General features: G+C 40.2%; 3 protein-coding genes across 5 annotated transcripts in view; 1 reads left to right on the top strand and 2 right to left on the bottom strand.

The window, feature by feature from the left end:
- The first annotated feature begins 904 nt into the window (after positions 1 to 904).
- Positions 905 to 7,565, top strand: prpf31 (PRP31 pre-mRNA processing factor 31 homolog (yeast)). The gene is made up of 14 exons (XM_005732024.1): positions 905 to 1,098; positions 1,778 to 1,990; positions 2,085 to 2,145; positions 2,295 to 2,378; positions 2,483 to 2,580; positions 2,866 to 2,972; positions 4,309 to 4,478; positions 4,575 to 4,732; positions 4,812 to 4,901; positions 5,118 to 5,245; positions 5,559 to 5,631; positions 6,961 to 7,089; positions 7,161 to 7,259; positions 7,361 to 7,565. The coding sequence occupies exons 2-14, from the start codon at positions 1,778 to 1,780 to the stop codon at positions 7,472 to 7,474; spliced, it is 1,524 nt and encodes a 507-aa protein (XP_005732081.1). The 5' UTR covers positions 905 to 1,098; the 3' UTR covers positions 7,475 to 7,565.
- An 856-nt stretch (positions 7,566 to 8,421) lies between these two features.
- Positions 8,422 to 20,190, bottom strand: cnot3a (CCR4-NOT transcription complex, subunit 3a). 3 transcript variants are annotated; one of them, XM_013910593.1, is made up of 18 exons: positions 20,171 to 20,190; positions 19,342 to 19,412; positions 19,117 to 19,184; positions 18,950 to 19,024; positions 18,777 to 18,866; positions 18,525 to 18,653; positions 18,242 to 18,337; positions 17,892 to 18,111; positions 17,095 to 17,228; positions 16,814 to 16,870; positions 15,596 to 16,523; positions 15,401 to 15,506; positions 15,163 to 15,304; positions 13,387 to 13,495; positions 12,194 to 12,392; positions 10,765 to 10,897; positions 10,254 to 10,379; positions 8,422 to 10,164 (listed from the first exon to the last, which is right to left on the bottom strand). In XM_013910593.1, the coding sequence occupies exons 2-18, from the start codon at positions 19,364 to 19,366 to the stop codon at positions 10,066 to 10,068; spliced, it is 2,736 nt and encodes a 911-aa protein (XP_013766047.1). In that variant the 5' UTR covers positions 19,367 to 19,412; positions 20,171 to 20,190; the 3' UTR covers positions 8,422 to 10,065. The 3 variants fall into 3 exon arrangements, with proteins under 3 accessions (XP_013766047.1, XP_013766046.1, XP_013766048.1); XM_013910592.1 differs by having other exon boundaries at positions 20,026 to 20,184; XM_013910594.1 differs by lacking the exon at positions 16,814 to 16,870 and having other exon boundaries at positions 20,026 to 20,184.
- A 2,180-nt stretch (positions 20,191 to 22,370) lies between these two features.
- Positions 22,371 to 23,613, bottom strand: part of tfpt (TCF3 (E2A) fusion partner) — a 4,941-nt gene continuing 3,698 nt past the window's right edge. The window contains exons 6-7 of the mRNA XM_005732026.1: positions 22,931 to 23,089; positions 22,371 to 22,831 (exon numbers count right to left, since the gene is read on the bottom strand). Of these exons, the coding sequence (XP_005732083.1) occupies positions 22,757 to 22,831; positions 22,931 to 23,089 (234 nt within the window). The 3' untranslated portion in view covers positions 22,371 to 22,756. The remainder of the gene's footprint in view (positions 22,832 to 22,930; positions 23,090 to 23,613) is intronic.

A 23,613-nucleotide genomic window follows, 5' to 3' on the forward strand; every position in this document is an offset into this window, starting at 1 on the left:
ATGACCAAAAAAAGTTGCACTCATATCCAGATACATGCCTGTCAATGAGGGCTAAGTTACAAACTATTGAAATACTAGAAATTTTTCTTAGACACGTATGGGCCGTAAGAGCAAGTTATATATTGTAAATCAATTAACAATGCTTCAGAAGGCACTGACATCACAGATACAGTTAGTGAAAATTAGATGGATTGCTCCAGCTGTCTGTGCTGGGAAAACATGTCAGCCAGCACAGCCATGACCCCAACTCCATAATCTAGGTAGATACAATATAAAAATGTCACCTCTCAGCAAAGGTGAAGCTGGGAAACATGGAAGTTTTTTTCTGCTACTTATTATCATTATTATTATTATTTTATTTATGTATATTTTTGATGTCCTTAAATCAGCATTTTGGGTTAGGTATCTTGAAATTTTGACTTAGTAACTCCACATTAAGATTAGTGTTGTGAGACTAACTCAATATGCTAACATTTTTTTCCTAGCTTCCACTAAATTATCCCTAGGTTGTAAAAGCGGAGGTAGGTGTGTGTGAGGATACCTTAATTAAAATTATACTTATGAAAAACATGAAAAAAACTACTTTAAGTGGTTAATTTTACATTTGCAGTTACACCCAAAAGCATATTGTAATAAATAAATAAAACTCATCATTAGTATTCACCAGTACCTATATTTGCTAATTACACATTCAGATCAACTTAGACCATCGTATTTAGCATTCAAACAGATCTTAATCCATATTTTCACTGTACTGTACACCGAGTTTATGTGTGTATTGTATATATTTCACAGATAGATAGATAGATAGATAGATAGATAGATAGATAGATAGATAGATAATCAAACCTGTGGCAAAAGGCAAAACAAAAAAACACCCTCTGTGATTGTGAAGTGTACTGACACAGTTTCCCAGAAAGCTTTGCGAATGTACGTATTTAATCTGCGACCAGCGGTACATCTGCGCCGCACAACCGGGTTGCAAACACTCAAGAAAACAGAGGGACAAATCATTTTGTATTTCTATTCAAAGCGACTGAAACCTGCATTGGACGTCTTTAATTTTTTCTTAAACCAGTAGGACTCTAAAACCCTGAGGTATGTCAAAGTTACTGAGAAATCGCTCAGTAACGTCGGACCAACGTTCGATAATGCTAGCTAGCTAACATTGGTTAACTCCAAACACAGCCAGCGAAAACCCAAAGATGGAAGCAGACTTAATACTTCGCAGTTTTTATGAGGCGGTGATAGCATGTGAGGAACTGAACACGGCCACGATCGTATCTCAAACGAGTCTGAGAAGAGCTTCGTTGTCAGAAACACAAAAATATGTCTACAGATGGATTTCTCTTTCAGGCTTGATAACGCAGTGAGGTCCATAAGTTTTTGTGTTGACACGCTTTTTGTATTTGATTTGTATTTGTATTGTTTGATAAATGAGTAAAACTAGTGTTAAGTATCTAGTGCTCAAATAATATTATTAAGTAAGGGGATATTAGAGACGTGCTTTTTTTATAAGAATTTAAGAATAAGAATATTGTTTTAGTTGCTGGTCGTGCGTCTGCAGTGATTGCTTTATAAGCCCTTAGAAAACAGTCAAAATGGGATCCTCAAGTTATGTAACCAGATCATTAATAAAAAATAAATTCAGAGTTACATCAACAGCAGCAAATAAAGAACATATACCCCACCAAACTCAGTGACAACCTCATGTACCCTGTGGCAAACTGATCCTAGTTGGCTTTGCCTGTCCTCACAGTTTTTCCATCGATTGCAGATGTCTCTGGCAGATGAGCTCCTGGCTGATCTGGAGGAGGCCGGAGATGAGGGAGAGGATGGACTGTACCCAGAAGAAGAGAGGGACAGCGATGGAGAGCCGAACCAGGGAAGTGCAGACGGAGGGCTGGAAGACATCCCAGAGGAGATGGAGGTGGACTACAGTAAAGCTGAGAGCGTTGCGTCTATTGCAAAGCTTCGCAATAGCAAACAGGTGAGTTGTAACATACAAGAGCTTTACACATGTTGAGATTAGCATTAAAATGTCTGCTCTGTTCTTCCCAGAGTGACTCTTGTGTGTTTTACAGTTTTCAGAGATAATAGACAAAATTTCTGAATATATTGGGAAGCAGCGTAAGAACTCAGAGGGTGAGTGTTGTTATTATTATTTAAGGCTCTTCTCACTATCAGTTTCCATTCATTTCTCTGTTTTACTCTGTAAACACATTTCATTTGAACTCCATGACGACTCTGGGTTACCATAGAGTTGTTATTATTTTTTGTGTGTTTGCTTTCAGTCTCAGGCCCAGTCGAGGCCGACCCAGAATACAGACTGATAGTCGCAGCTAATAACCTCACAGTGGAGATCGACAACGAGCTCAGTGAGTTGGCTTCTTCTCTCTGGTGATCCATAATGCTATGTTTTAAGATTTCGCTCTCTTCCTTATAATCTGAGATGTCCTCTGTGTTTCTGATCTGTTTCCAGATATCATCCACAAGTTTACCAGGGACAAATACTCCAAGAGGTTTCCAGAGCTGGAGTCTCTGGTGCCGGATTCTTTGGATTACATCCGTACTGTCAAGGTGAGCTAAACTATGTATTCATTCAAAAAAAGAAGAAGCTCCGAGTTGACTGTTTCTGTTTTTTAGTTAGATTTAGGATTTCTATTTTTAACAAAACTGACGTGATTAAAGAGTTTAAAACTGCACAGATTGAAAATTATGTTGCAGTTAAAATTTTCCAATTTCGGCTTTCAAATTTCTCTGTTTAACTGCAAGCAAACGTGTTAAAAAAATTGTTTCTTGTAGTTTGTTTGACCATGATGTTTTCTCCCCTAATTTTTCTTCTTTTTTGTGGTTTGTGTCTAGGAGCTGGGAAACAATCTGGAGAAATGCAAAAACAATGAGACGCTGCAGCAAATCCTTACCAACGCCACCATTATGGTTGTCAGTGTCACAGCCTCAACCACACAGGGGTAAGTTTATAAGATTTAAAGGCCCCGTCTCACCAGAAGAGTTTCATGTAGTTCACTGTGAACACTTCCTGCTAGAATCACCTTAAATCACTTACTGGAAATGAAAAACTATGGGGTTGCTAACGCTGGGGGGCTGGAGCCTATCCCAGCTTAATGGGGAGAGGCAGGGTACACCCAGCACAGGTCACAGGGCTAACACACAGATGGGCAACTGTTCACATTCCTGGTCATGTTCACACTCATATTCCTACCTATGGTCAATTTAAAATCACAACCATGAATGCATGTTTTTGGACTGTGGGGGGAAGCCTAAAGAGAACCCACACAGACCAAGACAGCATGAAAGACCCAGAACCTTCTTGCTGTGTTGATTGCAGTTTTATTCCAGTTTTCTTCACTTAAAGAAAACTGGAATAGGTCAAGGAAATTGTAATCAGTGCATCTCAAAACTGAAGTGCTAAGCAGTTATTTTATAATAATCAGTGACAGTAGCTCATAGGAAAGGGATGGGGAAACTAAGTTAAGTTACAAAGCATCAATAAGACGTTCATTTTTTTTTCCTATTAGAATAAAAATCATTAACAGGTTATTTTTAAATAATAACTAAATGCACTCAGTATCATTCTTACTATTACATATCGAGAAGAAGTGCACAATCATACCCCTTCTCCATAAGTTATCAGTTTATATTTATCCAGCTTCCCTATTGATATAAACCTCAGTAATAAGAATACACATTTCTAAAAACAGAATATATAAGCTACATAAAATTAAAATTATTATCATCATATCTTATTTTTACAATTGGATAAAAGCCATGTACTTCCAATTTTGGAATATTAATTGTAAAATCTGAATAGGTCTGAAACACAAACTGAACAGTCTTCTTCTTTGAGTCTCATAAATGCCATAACTTTTATACCTCATTTTGAAGTGATTTATATTTGAACAGTTGCAAAATTAAAACTTCCTTCAGTCTTAAAAAAGTTACTTTGAATACTTCCTGTTTTCAAAGTGACCTTTCCTTTGAAAACTACATTTCTGCTCTTTTGAATTTCATTAGGTCTGTGAATTTCAGTGTTTCAAGCTATAAGAATAATGAATTTGTGTGATTGCTATAACCTGTGTTATAGCAATCATACAAAGAGTAGCCCGAGTAAGCTGTATAGGCAGAGATCACCCTCACTGATTTCTGATGCACACCTTGTCTTGCCGAAGTTGACAAGAGAAACAAGGGTTATCGATAGTAGAGCTTCAAGGAGGAAAGAGTTTGTGTTGTTATGTATTTTTGGTTATTACTGTAACTGAACGGCGACTGTGCCACTTGTGCCTTCAGGTCGTTGCTGAGTGAGGATGAACTGAAGCAGCTGGAAGAGGCGTGCGACATGGCCCTGGAGCTGAACCAGTCTAAACACAGGATTTATGAATATGTAGAATCCAGAATGTCCTTCATTGCTCCAAACCTGTCCATCATTGTTGGAGCATCAACAGCAGCAAAGATCATGGGTGAGAGAAATCTACTGACTGCACAGTGTTTACAAATGTACATCATCTTCAATGAGGATTGTTTCGGTGACTGTCCGGTCTCTCCTGTGGATGCAGGTATCGCCGGAGGCCTCACTAACCTGTCAAAGATGCCAGCCTGTAACCTGATGCTGCTGGGAGCGCAGAGGAGAACCCTCTCTGGCTTCAGCAGCACCTCTCTGCTCCCTCACACCGGCTTCATCTATCACTGCGATGTTGTGCAGTCATTGCCACCTGTCAGTGAATATATGAGCATAAACTGCATGAATGCATTCTGTTCAGCGTGACGGTTAACAGTGTCCTTTCCTCCTTCAGGATCTCAGGAGGAAGGCAGCTCGTCTGGTGGCTTCAAAATGCACTCTGGCCTCAAGAGTGGACAGTTTCCACGAGAGTTCAGATGGCAAGGTGAGTCTCTTAAAGGAACACCTAAGTTTTATAAATGCCTTGTGTATTAGAGCAAGAATAAATGTACCAGCAGATACAGAGATTATGATTTCTCTTGTCTGTTGATGTATATTTGGTTGGATTTTTCATATTTACATGCAAAATTATTTGCAACTGAGGAAAAATAAAGTTGATTTTTGTTTCATTTGGCTTAAAAATATTTGTCACTGTTTGCAGGTTGGCTATGATCTAAAAGAAGAAATAGAAAGGAAGTTTGATAAATGGCAGGAGCCTCCACCCGTGAAGCAAGTCAAACCACTGCCAGCCCCGCTGGATGGACAGAGGAAGAAGAGAGGAGGAAGGAGGTAAACAATCTGTCAGCTACCTGAAACAGGCCTGCCAGAATAGACTGCTAAAGAGGATTGCAGTCTGGAGATGGAAATTGATTATTATTGGAATCTTTTAAGAGGGAGAAGGTTACTGAGATTAAACTGATCTAACATTTATTTGAAAAAAGTTAAAAAATTCAGCAGAAACAGAACAAGGCATGACACAGATCAGCATCCTGGAAGCCTGAAAGAAGCTTACGTAACTTTCATAGCCAAGTTTAGACTACCACCAACGACTATAAATATCCAGTGACTGGCATAACCAAGCTCCGCTGCTCTTTTCCTGCAGGTACCGAAAGATGAAAGAGCGTCTCGGGCTGACTGAGATCAGAAAACATGCCAACAGGATGACCTTTGCAGAGGTCAGTACATATTTTCTCCGCTCCTGTTTTTAAGATTTGTTTTTAATCCAGTGATATTTCATGTTTCATTATTGATGTCTGACTATGATCCATAATTCATTTAGCATTCTTTTCTTTTATTCAAAGATGCTTTTAATGAAGACAGAAGGAAAACCGTACAAATAGTTAACACAAAAAATAATAATATAGTAATATAGACACGTTACTAAATATGAAGACATGCAGGAGGAATCTCTTCTCTTCCTCTGGTTAGTAGTAATGTAGGGGTTTACACATTTGCCTAATAAGCAAAAGAGGAGACTGCTGCTATGGGCGATCCCTAATGAATAAGAAAGCAAGTGAAAGCTTTTAGTAATTTCAGACCTGGGATGAATGACGACTCAAAGCAGCCTCACTTTTGGCTCGCACCAGCTTTGTGCAGCAGAGCCAGTGTAACAGGATGAGGTGTTTGCGTAGGTTCTCAGTTATCCAGGTCATGGTAGTCCCTGAAAAGAAGGTCGCTGTACTTCATAGGAGAAACCAAACAACAAACAGATGACATGATGTACACAACAGTGGCTGTGCAGGTTACATGTTTTATGACTGTTTACATTCACTGCTGCCATCTTGGATTGTGCAGTTGTGACTGATGGGGCTGCTCTGAATTTCTGAGTTGGAAGTCCGACGAGAAGGGGTTATTCCAGTTGAAAATTCCAACTCAAATAGAAGCCACCATAAAAACCTGAGACTCTGTCAGCTGTTCTGTTTTAGAGCTGAAGAAGTCTCTTGGATGAGAACATCTTCACAAACTTAAGGAGGTCCAGTTCCTTTCTTTTCAAGCACCCAACAAGACGAGCTATTTTTATTTTATTTTGTACTCACCGAGACTTCCCCCAACACTCTGAAGGAGCTTCAGCAAGATGATTTTACTGCAGTACAAACAGTTTCTACTCTGGTCTGTTAATAAATGTGCAGTTTCTGAGCTGCTTATTGCTCTCTGTGGATGGAGACTTGGCTGTTATGAATGTGTCTTCGTTACCTTAAACCACTGTTTAAAAACGGTCCTAACAAGTATGAAATCCAGTCCTTTAAAAAGAACTTCACATTTGAAAAAGTCTAAAACGTATTGAATATTTTGCTAATAAAGAAAGTAAAGTCCTTTGATTCATAATGGATATAAATTTGAGAGAACTCTTGCAGTAAAGAAAATTAAATTGGTTCATTGTTATATTAACCCCTGTTGGGGAGTGTTCTGTAATCCAGGCATGGACTTCATTGATATTTCGATGGTTAATTATATTACAAGGTGATCCTGCTCCAGTTAATAGTTTTTCCTGTGTTGTGTTGCAGATTGAAGATGATGCGTATCAGGAGGATCTGGGCTTCAGTCTGGGTCAGCTGGGGAAGAGCGGCAGCGGCAGAGTCAGGCAGGCTCAGGTCAACGAGGCCACCAAAGCCAGGATCTCCAAATCCCTGCAGGTAAATGCGCTCTTCTCTCCTGCTGGTGTTTGTATCTACATCATCTCTAACATTTTGGCTTTTGTCCACAGAGGACGTTGCAGAAGCAGAGCATGACATATGGAGGAAAGTCCACAGTCAGAGATCGTTCTTCAGGAACCAGCTCCAGCGTAGCATTCACACCTCTCCAGGTAAAAAGAAGCGGACTCGTTAACTAAAGACCTGCCAGAGAGTTTGGGGTTTTGTTTTGTTTTTTGTTTGTTTTTAAATCTGTTATTGTTTCCTTCTGCAGGGGCTGGAGATCGTGAACCCGCAGGCTGCAGAGAAGAAGGTGGCTGAAGCTAACCAGAAATATTTCTCTAACATGGCAGAGTTCCTCAAAGTCAAGAAGGAAGCTAAGATGTGAAGACATACGGACGCCCTGCACACGGACAGTTGCACAGTTGTGAAAGTATATTTTAAAATTTGGCTCACCTCGTGTTATTTTTTATTTTTATTTTTTGAAAGTTGTTTCGACTTAAGGTTGTTTTTTTTTTTTTTTCCCCCCCATCTAAATAAAATATAGAGTTCACTTTGTAGGTATGTTTTTTCTAAGAACAAGAAACAGGAGCCTCCTCTGTGACATTTGAATTTATACCTGCTTGTTTTGATCTTCTATTTTGAGTGAAACTGAACTAATTATGTTGAATTTTGAGTTAATACAGAGTTTATTTTTACTGAAAGTAAAGCTGCTACGAATAAGATAAAATCCCCACGGTCACTTTATTAGGAACTTGCTAGTACTGGGTTGGACTCTTTTGTCATCAGAACTAGTTTACATTTTTATGGATCTGATTCAACAAGGTGATGGAAACGATCACACAGGTGCTGTAGTTATCAGCTAATGATCTAAATCTCATGTTTCACCACATTTCAAAGGTGACTATGATGATCATCTGAGCTTTGTCAAACGTCCGTAACCTACTGGAAGCAGGTTAACATGCCATGACCACAGTGTACCCATCGCTGTGTCATAAAGGGACACGGTCAGCAACAGAACAGACTTTGCTTTGTGAGGAAAGCAGATGCAACAAGGTTGCATCATTTTACAGGTTTTTTCTTTGTGTAGCTACCAAACAGCACTATGACAGTTATTTAAATCTGCAGGTAATGTGTAGTTACTTTGATGGGCAGGTGCATGTCAGGTGTGCTTACTGTAAGTGAAGCTAAACGCAGCAGATCTTAATATTATTTTCCTTATGTCATCCGGTATTTCTTGGGACACCAAAAAACAAAACAAATGAAAGGTGATGGAAAATATGTGGATCCATATTCCATGTAGGAATGACAGGACTTTACGCCACACACTGATGGATAATTTCTTAAAAGTATTTATTGAAATTTTACAATCCTGTTATAACCCCATTTATGACATCTCCCATGCAGAACTGTGATGAGAAAAATTGTAAATATGTGTTGAAATTCACATTTTAGCAGTTTCACTGACCTTTCTGTAAACCTTAAAAGCCCAAAAAATAGAATCTATAAAAGGCAAATCTCTCAGAACGTTGCTGCATTTTCCTTGTTTTTTTCCCCTCCCACATGCTCATCCCCCTCTTTTCCCTCCCACAAAAAAAAAGCCTGAAAACAAATCACACACAACATAACCTGTGGTACAGAACTCTTCATGGTTGCTTAAATGGAAAACTGATTCGGTTTTAACACTCTCCCTCATTCAAACTGCCAGGAAAAGGTAGGATGCGTCCCATCCCAGATTAAATCTTACTGTTCTTCGGGCTAACACAATGGAACAACCACGGCAGACGAGACACTTTCTACTCAACCCACGAGTTAAATTTACCACCTGAATTTTAGGATTTCTGTTTCAACTCTACATGTAAACAGTTTAGTCAGTGCACATTCACTGTATAGGGCTTTCACTGAAATATCAGGTGGTAAACTGAACTCGGTGAAGTCTGGGATAAAGTAACAACAGAATAAAACCTTGGCTAAAGCTGGGAAGTTGACCCAACCAAACCCAGATTTATTATCTAATGCTGTGTGTACTTTTGAGGAAATGAGGTGACCTGGGTGTAGGTACATTTCCCTCTGCTCAACATGGCCTTGTCACACTGAGGGAAAATTAAACATCAAGTAGATTAATGTCTCAAATCCTATCTTTAAGAGTTGTTTACAAGTTTATTAATTTGTCACAAACATGAAGGCGCAATAATAATGCATTTTCCTTGACACGTTAACTTAAAAACATTTTATTTGTAAAGAGAGGGAGTCAGAGACCAGTTCAATTGCATAGCAATTTAATCCATGTCCAATAAGGACTCTTTCCCTGTCACAGGGAGAGGCCCTGTGGTCACTCTCAATCAGCGTTTTAAATCGACCAAGACAATATCAATAAAACTATTGATAACCGCTCACTATCTTCAATAGTGACCATATTTAACAGGCATTGTAGGATCTTAAAAGAAGCCATTCCTACACACCATGACTAAATGTCCACTGTACGTCCCCATTCTAAACCACCAAATTACAGTAAATACGAGATGGGCAGTTTACTTAATCAAATCCAAAAGTCTGTTTTGTGTCAAGTCAAAAGGCTTCCAGGCTGATGTCGGGTAGGTGGTACAGAGAATCGTGTTGAAACGGGAAAAAAAAAAGACAACTAAACATGAGAAACATGCATGGGGTAGGCTTTCCTAATGCCACATACTGAGTGTGCACACAGACAGGCACAAACGCAGATCTCCAACGAGAACCCTCCCAGCTTGTGCAGCGCGATGCATTTGATCAGACCCACGGGGCATTTTCTTTGGTCAAAAGCAAAGCACTACATGAGGAGCAAGGGCTTCACATTTGAGATGCAGCCTATACAGACACCAGTCTCCAATCTCAGGAGAGGGTTTCTACTACACATCACAATCTCTATCCACAGTTTGGAGTTCAGTCTCGGAATGTCAACAGCAGCACATTTTGTCTTTTCTGTCCTTTTGTGTCCCTCCGTCACTGCAGGTCTCTGTCTTCCAGGTACCTGTACTCGAAGGTGAACCCCTCCTTCTTTCTCTGGCCCCATTTCTCGTAGTCAAAGTAAATGTAAGTGCCCTAAGGGAACAGCAGAGTGGTAAGAATAAAAAAAAACCTTAATCAACACCACAATGACCATAAATGGGTGTGCGGAGATGAACCCGCACCTGTTCAAACTCATCGGTGATGGTCTTGGGCTCCTCGTGCCTCTGGAACCACATCATGTACTTGGTGTGAAACCTCCAGGACTGTTTCTTCAGAGCCTTTGCAGACAGATACTGAGCCTTGGTACCCTGAGAGAGAAGTCAATAAAACCATTATGCTCACAAACTTTAACAGATCACAGAAAAAAGACATTCAGGGTGTTTAGTCCGTTTAATTCAAATCTGTCCTTCTCATTATCCACGTGCACTTTTTGTGCGATGCGGCAGTGCACCATAGATGTCCAGATCACAAAAACGGTCAGTAAATTTTCCACCTTATTTAGGAAATCATTCTGCTCCCGTCCCACATCTAACCAATAAGCTGACTAAAAGTTTTCACATGGTTTGTCGCGATGCATTTTGGTTTCTTTGAGTTTTTTTGTGTGAAAAGGAACCAAATCATAGAAAAAAGCTCCAAGTTTACAAACTCAAACAATCAAACCGATTCGTGTGAGTTTACATGGAGAGCGTTTACCTCCAGGTAATAGAAGATGAAGAAGAGAGTTTCTGTGGACAGTCTCTGGTAGAACTCTATGGAGTCAGAGTGATGAGGTGGGACCTGATGATGGAAGGGCAAGGTGGGACATGGATTCCTCATCAGGTATTGCCTTTAAGACAGAAACAGAAAACTCTTTAATGAATGCCACTGATCAAAGCATACTTCAGCTGTGCTCATTTCTGCTCTAACAAAGTACTCCATCCACACTACCCAAAACCACACGTGAATATTCAGAACTTTCTATTAGTGTCAACAGATGTCACAAACACTTTAAGGTACAACAGGTTCATCTTTTTGCTTATTGAGGTTCCGTTGCGAAGCCTCCAGTTGCTCCCCGAAACTGGTCATGCCGAGCAGGTGTGTGACCCTTCATTACCGAATGAGCATGCCCTGGATAAATTCTCCTTTCTGACTCTAATAATAGTAAAAATTTAAAAAATGAACTTCATAAATTATTCATTACAACTGAAAACTAGCAACTGAGCCCATGAAGTCACCAGAAAAGCGTTTACTTTTAAGCCACAGAGCAACGCAAAGGGCTCTTTTCCCCAAAATTTGTGCAACCACGGATATACAGTACTGTACCAAAGTTTTAGGCAGGTGTGAAAAAATGCTTTCAGAAATATAAATGATTGTTTATTGGCCCCAAATGTATTCTGCAGCAGGATGACCCCAACATACAGCCAAAGTCATTAAGAACTATCTTCAGCGTAAAGAAGAACAAGAAGTACTGGGAGTGATGGTATGGCCCCCACAGAGCCCTGATCTCAACATTATCGAATGCGTCTGGGATTACATGAAGAGACAGAAGGATGTGAGGAAGCCTATATCAAGTTCTCCAAGATGTTTGGAACAACGTGCAAGCCAAGTTCCTTCAAAAAAACCTACAAGAATCGATTCTGTTTTGAAGTCAAAGGGTGGTCACACCAAATATTGATTTGATTTCTCTTTTGTTCATTCACTGCATTTTGTTAATTGATGAAAATAAATGAGTAACACTTCCATTTTTGAAAGCATTCTTTGTTTACAGCATGTTTTCTCACCTGCCTAAAACCTTTGCACAGTATTTTTTGAAACTGCAGAACACTGCACATTTATATGATATTGACTTAAACATTCATAAGTTTGCCCTAAAGCACAAACTTATTTATTGCCCTTCTGGAGACTAATGGGGACTATATTATTTCTTAATTTAATAAAACTAGTGATTAAGAACAAATTTGCTTTAAAAAAAAAAAATCAGGTTTTATGACAAATTTTAAACTATCCTACATATTTTTTTGGCGGAGCAGTATGCATACACAATGCAAATTTTTCATATAATCAAAGTAAATTTGCAAAATTACTGTGAAAAAAAGTGCATCTCCCCCCCCCCCGACGCTAAAGGAAATTGTGATGGGCTCACCTGATCCTCTCAGAGTCAGAGGGGTGGGGCATGTGCGTCCATGCCGACTCCTGCATCGCCTGCTGGTAGAGCTGGTCTTTGGGGAGAGGGGTTGGACCCAGCGGACAAACACCGAGCGATGGGGGGATGTTGACCTCTGTCACGGACGGCTGAGGCGCGGCAGGTGTGCCAGGTGCTGCAGATGAACCAGAGAAGATATCTGCAGGATGCAGAAAAAGCAACGGCTATCTTCAATTACACAAGAAGCCATAGCAATGCCTCACTTCCCATCATCTGTGTGGGGTATGGTTAGATGTGACTCTTAACGACAGGGCGAGCAACTGAAGGTAAAGTTTTAAGGTTATTCCTTTAGTTGTACCAACTCTGTTTTTATAAGAGTAAGAACATTCCAACAGTAAACTAATTACAGACATAATCTAGCCTCATGGTTGTAGCTTGAATCAAAAAAGGCCTTGACCTGAAGTTTGGACCTTTCTACACTCTCTTTCCAGGTACTCTGGCTTCTTCCCACAGTCCACAGACTTGCATGTTATGTTAGCGGGTGATTTTTGATTGGCCATGACTGTGAGTGTGAGCATGAATGTTGGTCAGTTGACCCTGGGGATAGGCTCCACCCCCGACACTCTAAACTGGATAACAAATGAACAAAAATGTGTGTGTGTGTTTTAAGATAAGCAATCCCTATGTGCCAATAACTCAGGCTCCAGACTGCTCTAAACTCTCTGATTTTTTTCTACTTCTGGCTGCCTCCTCTGTGAATCGAAGCATAAAAATGCCAAGCTGGAAAGAAGCAAAACAGGAACTTTCCTTCCTACACTTTGGCAGCAAAACTCATAATTATGTTCACGAAGCAGTAACAATCTGGCATTAAAAGGAAAACTAAATGTTACCAGAACAAAGGGAAATGTCTTAAATATGTCACACATAAAAACCTCCTGCCTCACAAAAACAGCTGGCAGCAACAAGCTAATGTTTGTTATCTTCATAAAAGACAAATAATAACTTAGTTTGTAAAAAAAAAATTTTTTAAAAATCAGTTTTTACACTTTAGGCTTAACTCTTTACGTTACCATGAGCAGTGTGTAAGAATGTTTTACTGTACAATTATTTAAAAAAACAAAACAGCAAGCAGCATAAAAGCGTGATCTGCTTATTCATCATAAAGAGCTGAAAAAAGGTAAAAAAGGTCTGACCGTTTCGACCTCTATCCGTTATATGCAGGTTGGAAATCTCGCCATCCAGGCCTGATCCCAGCGCTGCTCTCTCCGCCATCGCCTTCAGAGAGCTGAGAGGCTCAGGTGCCTGAGGAGGGAACAAGGCCCCATTAATGTGAACACACAGAGGCTAAAAGTCACATTAAACTGGGAACAGCCTACAGTTACTGGAGCTTAAAAGTAGAAGCACGATGAATGGGAGCATTAGAAGAAAGTAATACTAGAAGAGCAAACAACATATTAAATAAAGATCAGCTACTAATAAAACTTTTAAGAACAAGATGTTTTTCTGTCAGCTGCACTGCTCAAAGACAGGAGCACCTGTCTAAATGTATGCATTCATCCCCTTAACACCTAGTCTATCATATTTAATACACACAGTTTTTTGTGAGTTTTTGAGACTTTAGAGCATCGGTGTGATTTATTTATTTATTTATTTTTACACCTGAAAAAAAGATTAAATTGCAGAATAAATTTTTTTTTTAAATTTAAGAAACAAATTTAAAAATGTAAAATCGAATACATTTTTAAACAAATTTGTCAGATTGTTCAATAAACTCTCCATTTAAAAAAATGCTTGGAATTTAATTTTCTGGCAATTATTTCATATATCAGGCTTATAGGGGTTATTACCTGTAGCAGAAAGGCTCCAAACAGACAAAAGTCAGGATCTGCGTGTTTTCTGGCAGTAACATGAGTAAGTGCACAGTAAGTGTGTGTTTGTTATAAATGTGATCAGCAGAGGTTTGTGGGCACTCAGGGATAATGTAATAATTTTATACTCAGCAGCAAAAACTATGGATTCCAGCACAGACAGGAATGTCTCAATTCAAAAACAATTCAGTTAGCTGGTTATCTTCTGACCTCAGGAGCTCCTACATCAATCATATCATTCATATTCTCCATTTCTGATTTTGATTATGAGCCACTATGTTGTAATCGTCCAAAGCAGACTTGCTGTGTGCTCCTATACAAACAACAAATCTGTTTGAAATCAACTGTGTGTTAACATGATAATGATTCACCTCGTAGCTGATTGGATTGGTTCACAGATTAAACGTTTTTTCATATAAGATTTTTCTGGAAATTCACTTCCAGAAACAGAGCCTTTAAAAAGTGGGCGGTCACTGTTGAGCTGAACTGACAGACCTGATCAGAAAATGTTGATGGAAGTGCTCCTAGTAATGCTCCTGCTGACACTATGGCCTATTATTCTTGGTGTGATACGGCTGATTCAACAGTGTGTGGGTCATTTTTATTCCCAAAAACAAATATATTTTTTTTGTTTTTCAATATTTTACTATAACTTTTCACTTATAATCACTGAAATGTTTCAGAGTAAACATGAATAACTGACCCATTATACTGCTTACTGCTGCACAACCCTTGAAGCTCAAAGTGACAATGAAAACAACTTAACTAACAGATAAGTTGGGTTCATTTAAAAAATAAATAAATAAAAAAGAAAAGACAACTTATCAGACCTGATAACTATTTACATTAACACAGTTTAAAATATCTCACAGACAAAGGAAATCATTTATGTATGGTAAACAAAAGCAGAGCCATTAAATAAGGTATTCCTGTATAAAATATATTGTGTGCATGACCCCAGTCACTAATTTTAGCCTCTGAAGTTTTTTCTTCCACAAATGGAGCCTGTTTTAGCTGATTCAAGTCTGCAAGTTCATCCATGCTCCAAGCTAAAGATGCCAATGTTACATGCTCAAACTTAACCTCGTTGGTATGGCTCACCTTTAGCCCCTCAGAGGCCTGTGAAAAGGAGTGGGGCCCGTTGAGAAGACTCCCTCCACCCGGTGTGCTGTCTGAGAACGAGGGGGACGGAGAACTGGGAGGCAGGGTGATGGAGCTGATTAAACTGGGACCATTGTCCATCCTGCAGAAGGTGGGGTGGGAACAATGGCGAGAAAGTTAAGAACCAGCATGACAAGAACAAGAAGAAACGTGTCAAGTTTCAGGAGAAATAACTTACGGCTGACTGGTTGAGGAACTGAGAGATGAGGGTTGGCTGCTTTGTGACTGGTTCGGTGTGCTTAGAGCCGATTCTGTGGAACTCTCCGCCACCACAGCACTGTAACCTGCAGGCAGGCGAAGGACACGTTAGAGCAAAAAAAAACTTTTATAGAAATCTCACAATGAACTCAAGGACCGCAAAACTTCCACCTACTTGTGCTTCCATTTTGCTTCAGTCCACTTGGTGGTCTAGCAGGAGCAGAATTCACTCCTACTCCTCCAACCACACCAACGTTTCCTCCGTTGCCTCCCATCATGCCAACTACTCCTGGAGTAGAGCTGACAGAACTTGGGGGAACCTGAGAGGTACCAGGGGCCACACTTTGCCCAGGAACCAGACTCAAAATATTCCCACTCAGAGAGTTGTGGGCTGGACTGGAACCCAGCAAACCAAGCCCTGTTCCTGCCCCGTTGGTGGTGACTCCACTGGAGCCAGAGGTGGGTATGGAAGTGCTGCTCTCTGCTGAAATGCTTGACTGAGTGGTGCTGCTCAAACCCAAGCCTCCGGATGCTGCTGCCTGAGCATAAGGGGCAGGTGTTGAACCTGAAATGAGCCCTGCCATTGTGTTTAAAGGAGTGGGGTGGCCACCCATCCCTAGCCCTGGCATTTGATTGGCACTGCTTGTCCCAGTCATGCCAACTTTGCTCAATCCCAGGCCCAGCCCAAGTCCCAAACTGGATGCCGATGTGGGTCCAGATGTGGACTGTGACTGAGGATTGGGAGCTGATGAAGTGGATGTGTTGGGTGTAGGAAGAGAGGGGGCAGTAGACGTTGGGAGAAGTGGGTTGCTGGGTGGGCTGGGGGTGTTGTTTGAAGGGACTGAGGGTTTCGTCTGAGGTGGCTGCTGCTGCTGCGACTGGTTTGGCGGCTGAGAATTCTGCTGCTGCTGTTGTGCAGGTTGATGCTGATGTTGCTGCACCGCACTGCTGAAGCTTCCTATAAGACTGCTGCTAGTGGGCACTGCAGGAATCCCTCCGACAACACTCGCCATGGACACAAGGGAGGAGGATGAGGAGGACCCAGAGGTGGTGGAAGAAGAGAAAGAGGATAACAAGGATGGGGTGCCGTTCTTCACAGGTGACTGGAAATAAACATCAGAGGAAGGCATCTCAAGTAAAACTGACCAGAGGGCATGAACAGAGATCTAAAATGCATAAGAAGCAAAGTTTACTGTGATCTATGGAGGCCCATATATGAAGGAAATGGAAAAAACTAAATCAGAAGTCTCCAACCATGGTCCCACAGAGAAACTCCATTTTAGTGCCTGAGAGGCCAAAACCCTTCAGCCACCATGGCTCACCAGGACCAAGGATGAAGAGCACTGCACTAAACTGTTCATCTACTGACACAGCACAGATGCGAACCTCTCACCTGACTAACTTCACTGTCTGTCGACCGTCCCCTTTTCTTATCGTCCTCTGAATTCTCCTATAGGAGGAGATACTTTGATATGACAATCCACTTTTGAAATGTAGATTCAACATACTAGCCAGTGGATTATAATACAATGGGGAATGTGGGTGGGTTAACCAAGTGCAAACTTAAAGAGACAGGCATATATGCACAATTGTGTAAGAATGTTCTTTAACTATCCAACATCCCTTTAACACCAGGACCAAAACTTTAATGATAAAAAAAAGACACAAACTCACAGCAGTGCAAGTGGCTGGGGATGGAGGGATGGGTGAAGAAGAGGTGGTGGAAGTGGGAGTGCTACTAGAGTGGAGATACACCTCATCTTCCACGTTGCCCTGGCCCGATGGCGAAGTTGCAACTAATGCTGCAGCTACAAGAGAAGAGTAGGACATAAAGATAAGCATCAGATATCGTCATGACATCAACATGACAACTATTTTACTAAGTCATTAAAACAAGAAGAAAGAACAGACTAGTTGCCCAAAAGGAAGGAAACAATATGAAAACATTCAAAACACTGCAGGAACTGATGGATTTGGTGAAACCATGGCTGTGCTATGTAACACTGTTTACCAATCAAAACGTGGTTTAAATGCCACTGAACTGTGTGGCAATTTGTGTTGTGTACAACATGCACGCATGCAGATTAGTTTGCTGAGTGGGACCAACCAAGTATTACCAGCAGGTTAACGTCCATTTTCTCATCACTTCATTCGAGTCAGAGTGTATCAGTTTACTCTGACACAGCTAACATATAATCACTTTCTACATCCAATTACAATGGAGCTGTGCTGCTTCATCTATCTTACTTTGTACAAAACTTCCCAGTGCAGAGAGAGAGGGGCTAATCTACCAGAGCTGCACCCCAGGTAAGTGGCAGGTGGCATCATAACATCTTTGAACCAACAGGTAACTGCTGGTTTACATTAATGAAGTGAGAATAATTTCTTAACTGACTAGAATTTCTGGTATCGTAAAGCAAGAGCAGCAAAACTTAACAGAACACTCGCACACTAGACAGTGCTCTACTTACGGATGTCTTCCAGATCTAAGTCATCGTACAGGAACTCATTTTCCTCAAAGTCTGGATCTTGAGAGGAGTCAATGTAATATTCAACATCATCCTTGATCTTTTGGATTGCATCCACTGGCACGGAGTCATTGTCCAGCATTCGTAAAATGGTCTCCAACATTCGAATGTGGAATCGATGTCTCTCAATCAACCGCTTGAGCTCATCAATACGATCTTGCTTCTACAAGACAAAAAAAACAAGTGTGTATGTATGTTAGGATATATTAACCAAAAATTTAACAGACAGTTAAAATTTAACCAGACAGTTTAGAAACAGACATCCTTTCAGAGAGTGACATGGAATGACTCACCTCTTTATCACCCTTCTTCTTTCTTGTTTGAACTGAAAGAGATTCCACTTCACTTTCAAACTGATCCACCTGCATATTTAGAGTGTCTATTGTATTCTGCAGATGAGAAAAAAAAAGAGTGTTAATTTTTTCAGATCTTATTAATTTAACCATGTTTTGGGAATATCTGTGGTTGATTTGATACAATTGTTACGTTGTTAAGTTTTTTGTCTATGCCTTTTCCAAAGAAATGGTTAAAAAAAAATCACGCACAGAAGCATAGGTAAAACATAAATGTATTTACTGTTAGCCACTGTCCCGTTTCCTCCTTTTCCCTCTGAGCTGGATCCACTTTCTGAGCAAGCCCCAAGCCTTCTTTAGAGTAGGCTTTTGTTTTTGTTTCACGTTCCACCACCTTGAACCGCTCCATTTGCTAAAGAAAAAAAAAAGCTGCTAATTACTTCAGGTCTGATGTAACAATGTACTTTAGTTATACATAATATAAATGCAACACTTTTTCTTTTTTTTTTAAAAGTACACTTGTGAAGATCCATACCGTTTCTATAAGTTTGCGGTTCTCAACTAGCTGCCTTTTGTCCTTGATCTCGTTTGAGGCCACCCATGTTTTTATTTGATCTCTCAATCGCTGAAAGAGCACAGATGGTGAGCATTTTAAAAATCACATAGCTAATTCTGAATACTTACATGGTCATTGTTAAGCTTTCTTACCTGAAGTTTTTTAATCTCTTTCTTGAGGTCAGCCTCATATTTTTCCTTCTGATTTGCATTGGCTGCATTGTGGAGCTAAAATGTAAACAAATCATTTAGATACTGTGTGTCTTTTCCTCATTAGTTACTAAATAGACAAATAAATACAGAATGGAAGAACCTCTTACCTTCTGCCAGATATCTTCAAACTGTTCTACACCTTCAGCTACTTTTTTCAAACATCTATCGATTTCACCTGCACAAATTCAAAAAATATGATGCATTACCAAAAGACCTTATAAACTCTTTCAAAACAGTAAGAGCATGCAAGAGGAAATAAAGCTTCCTGTACACCAGCAGACCCTACAACGTGATTCATATTGTGCAACATAACTGAAGACCGTTTCTTTTACCTTGAAGTTTTCTCTTGTCAGCCATGGCTCTGACTACGACAATGTCCACATTCCGTCTGTCACGAAGTTATCTGGGTGAAGAAATCGAAGCGTGTGTCAATACAAACAAAAATCCCTCCAAAAGAGGAATCGTTACATCGCTTTCCACAGTGAACCTGACATTAACTCCATCTAGCTACCCGGCTGACGTTAGCAGCTAAATAACACCACAGCTTCAGAATTTAAGCACGCTCAATGAAAATAAAGTTTTCTATGGCCACTTCTCCATCCTAGTATTGTCATATATCACCTTGCTAATATTTCCAACACAAGTGACATGGTTGTCAGCTAAATTTAGCCACCTAGCACGCTAACGCTACTCAGCTAACGTTAATACTAGCCAGTAGCTTAGCCTCTCCACCTCGCTCGGTTCCTAACCGACCCGTTTCCTGGAACTGCCCCGGTGCATGCTGACAGAACAACTTCATATTCATGCATTATTAATTTGGGGTCCAGCACAGTCTTTATATTGTGGTTTTGCGTTGTGAAAGGCACAATAATAACAGAATCCGTTCCAATCTCTAACATGCTAGCTAATGCATAAAATGCTAGTTAGCAGCTTAGCTTGCCAGCTAGTCAGATTTAGGAAAAAGGGATACTGGGTCAAGCCGACAATCTAGATTTATACTTGTGTACGACATTTACCTAGGGTATGGGATTTCGTTTGTCTTTTTTCAAATAGAGCCAAAACTAATTCCAGAAAGTCTTCTTTACTTCCAAATTGTGTTTTCTTTTCGACAAGCTCGCTCACTGTAATGTAGCTGAAGATGGACGGTAGCTAAAATCCCACCTCCTTGCTGGGGATCCCGCCCTAAATCCAATCTTTAAACTCTGATTGGATATATCTCACGCCTGTCATTGCGAAACATCCGCTGGAACGAGAACCAGCCATTGGCTCAGCGAAGTGACGATCGATGATCGACACAAACCCACCGCTCCGCCCGAGGTTCACAAAAATGCAAATTTCTACATTTAAATAGTTTTTTTTTAGTTTTTTTACGAACTTATAACTTCATTGTGTGGAAATTGTATACCTCGTTTCGTTATTTGAAAATGTATTTTTAATTTAATTTCTTAACACTAGTTAGAATGTTGCAATGTAAAGGATTGAACAATATTTAATATAAACAAACAACCAAAACTTAAAAGATATGCTGAAATAAAACAGAAATATGCTAAATGTTTTGTGACAAATATCATGTTGATATTTGTCTCAAAATCAAATCCATAGATTGGCGTGCCGTTATTTAGCCACACCTAAAAATATTAACAATTGTTAGCCAATTATGACACACATATACTGTGTCACTCCATAACATATTTTCTCCTGTATGAAACAGAAAAATAACTAGTATAAAGTAATAATAATAATAATAATAATAATAATAATAATAATAATAATAATAATAAAGACGACATTTCTATCTCTGAAAATATAGTGCCACTTCATTTTCTTTGTGGCAGTTTTCTCCAAAATCTGATATGCTCGTGATGTCTGGGTATCTTTTACTAATTAGTATAGAATTAGACAGGCTAGTCTTTCTTTGACTACAATTCACATGCATTGGGCAAAAGCCAGACTTTAGAAAAGTGTATGTCCTGCAGAGCAAGTCACAGTGTTGGACTTAGTCTCAGGATAGGGGACGGGGACAAGGAATAACAATGTTGTGCAGTTCCTTTTAAAGACTGACATCAGGCCACCCTTATATATGCAGAAGAGCAGAATTTGGCATAAACAACATCAAAACACAAATCCACCCAGGCTTTTATCAATGGTTCAGGCTGCTGCTGGTGTAAAGGTGTGGAAGATGTTTTCGTGGCACATTTTGGGCCATCATTTAAACGCCACAGCCTACCTGAGGATTGTTGCTGACCACGTCCATCCCTTTATGCCCACAGTGTACCCATCTTCTGATGGCTGCTTCCAGCAGGATAGTGCACCATGTCACATAGCTCAGATCATCTGAAACTAGTTTCTTGAACATGACAATGTTCACTGTATTCAAATGTCCTCCGCAGAGATTTGCATCATGGATGCGCAGCCTACAAATTTGCAGCAACTGTGTAATGCTATCTTGTCAACAAAGACCAGAATCTGTGAAGAATGTTCTTAGCGCCTTGCTGAATCTATGCCACAAAGAATTAAGACAGATCTAAAGGAAAGCACTGTGTGCCAAATGAAGGGGTAGGTAAGTGTATTGTGTAATGTTTATTTTAAATGTACGTTTTTTATGTCATATTTAACATCTCTCTCACTCTCATATCTTTATCTATATATTTTTTTTTTTTGGGGGGGGGGGGATTAACAGTATTAAAAAGATGAATAAATGTCAAATTGACTGCTCTAGCATTTTTTAAAAATTTTTTATTTTAACACAAACAAACTGTAACTGAAACTTGTTATTCAGGCCTAATATTTGTGTAAAAGCCTTCCATATAGGTGATGGGGTTGATTTTCAGGAACTGGCCATGGCTCCTTAGTTCCAGTGAAGGGAACTCTTAATACTTCAGCATACCAAGACATTTTGGACAGTTTCATGCTCTAAACTTTGTCGGAACAATTTAAGGATGGTCCCTTGCTATTCCAACATGACTGTGCACCAGTGCACAAAGCGAGGTCCATAAAGACATGGATGAGCGAGCTTGGTGTGGAAGAACTTGACTGGCCTGACTGACCTCATGGCATTCATCTTTGGGATGAATCAGAGCAGAGACTGCGAGCCAGGCCTTCTCGTCCAACATCAGTGTCCGACTTCGCAAATGTGCTTTAGGAAAAACGGCCAAAAATTTGGATAAACACATTCCTAAACCTTGTGGAAAGCCTTCCCAGAATAGCGGAAGCAGTTATAGCTTCACAAGGTGGGGTGAAATCATGTCAAACCCTATCGATTAAGAATGAGATGCCACATTAAGTCCATGAGCATGTGAAGGCAGATGAGTGAATACAAAAGAGGGAAAAAACAAAATCACAGAAAAGTAAACCCAAACAGCACAGTGTAAAAGTTTAATATGACGACGAGTCCATCTGCTTGCTCGGATAAACTCCTAACTCAAGTAATGATAGTAATACCCTGTCATATTCATCTAATACGTCAAATATTTATCAAATCATGTTTTCAGCATCACGTGCTTGTCATAAATATGTTGCCATCAACTGTCAACTGTAAAAACATAACCTCGTATATACAAAACAAATATACACATATATAAGGTGAATAACATCTCGTGTTACATGAACTCAATCTGTTCACAATATTCAAGTGAAACCACAACATTACAAAGATTGACTCAAGTAAGGCAGTGTTTTAAACAGTCCTGGAAACTGGGTGCTCTTATCCTAGTCACCATCATCGTGATATCCAGGACAGCGGTTTGATCAATGAGACAGTGAGGTCGGGCTGGACATTTCTCCAAACTGTGACTCTGCCAACGCCGACATCTCCGGGTCGATCTGAGAAAAGAAGGTCGGTGATTTGGACTACCAGCATTTTAACATACCCACAGTTAAACGTCCACAGGCAGCATCTGATCAGGAAAGAGCTTTACTCACCTGTGGCTCTTTATCCTTTTCTTGACGAGGAATTCGATGCCTCTTTTTCTTTGTCCCAGCCACATGATGTGATGTTGCAGATGGAGTGGAACCGGAAACACCGTTGAGCTTTTCATCCTCCGCTGCAGCAGCCGGCTCCAAATGGGCTCCAGATTCATCCTGAAACAAAGGCAAGGGGAAAAACAAAATAGTATTCATAACTATCTCTGTAGGACCTTTCAAAGTTTAGCAAGCAAAAGCAGAAGAATTAATACAAACAGAAAGCTGAAGGAAAACCCTGCCTACTGCCCTGGCCTGAAACTACCAACATCAGGAAAGGTTTCACAGAATGAGGGAGCCACAGGTTATTTTCCCATACACTTCTATAAAGTAAGTCTTTTTGGACCCAGAGAAGTTGCGCTTTGGTATCCATTAAAAAGAAGGTTTAAGGCACTAACGCAGGGGTAGGGAACTCCAGGCCTCGGGAGTCAGTGTCCTGCAGGTTTTAGATCTCACCCTGGGTCAACACACCTGAATCAAATGATTAGTTCATTACCAGGCCTCTGGAGAACTTCGGTTGTATCCCAATTCAGGGTCTGCAGCCTTAAAGGCCGCATTTTAAGGCCAATTGCGTCACAGCGATGCGACGAAGACTGTCCCAATTCAAAGGCTGCTCGAAATGCGTCCCTCAAATGCGTCCTTCA

Source organism: Pundamilia nyererei, unplaced genomic scaffold (genome assembly GCF_000239375.1).
Source record: "Pundamilia nyererei isolate P.nyererei 1_Seehausen unplaced genomic scaffold, PunNye1.0 scaffold00045, whole genome shotgun sequence".
Taxonomy (NCBI): domain Eukaryota; kingdom Metazoa; phylum Chordata; class Actinopteri; order Cichliformes; family Cichlidae; genus Pundamilia; species Pundamilia nyererei.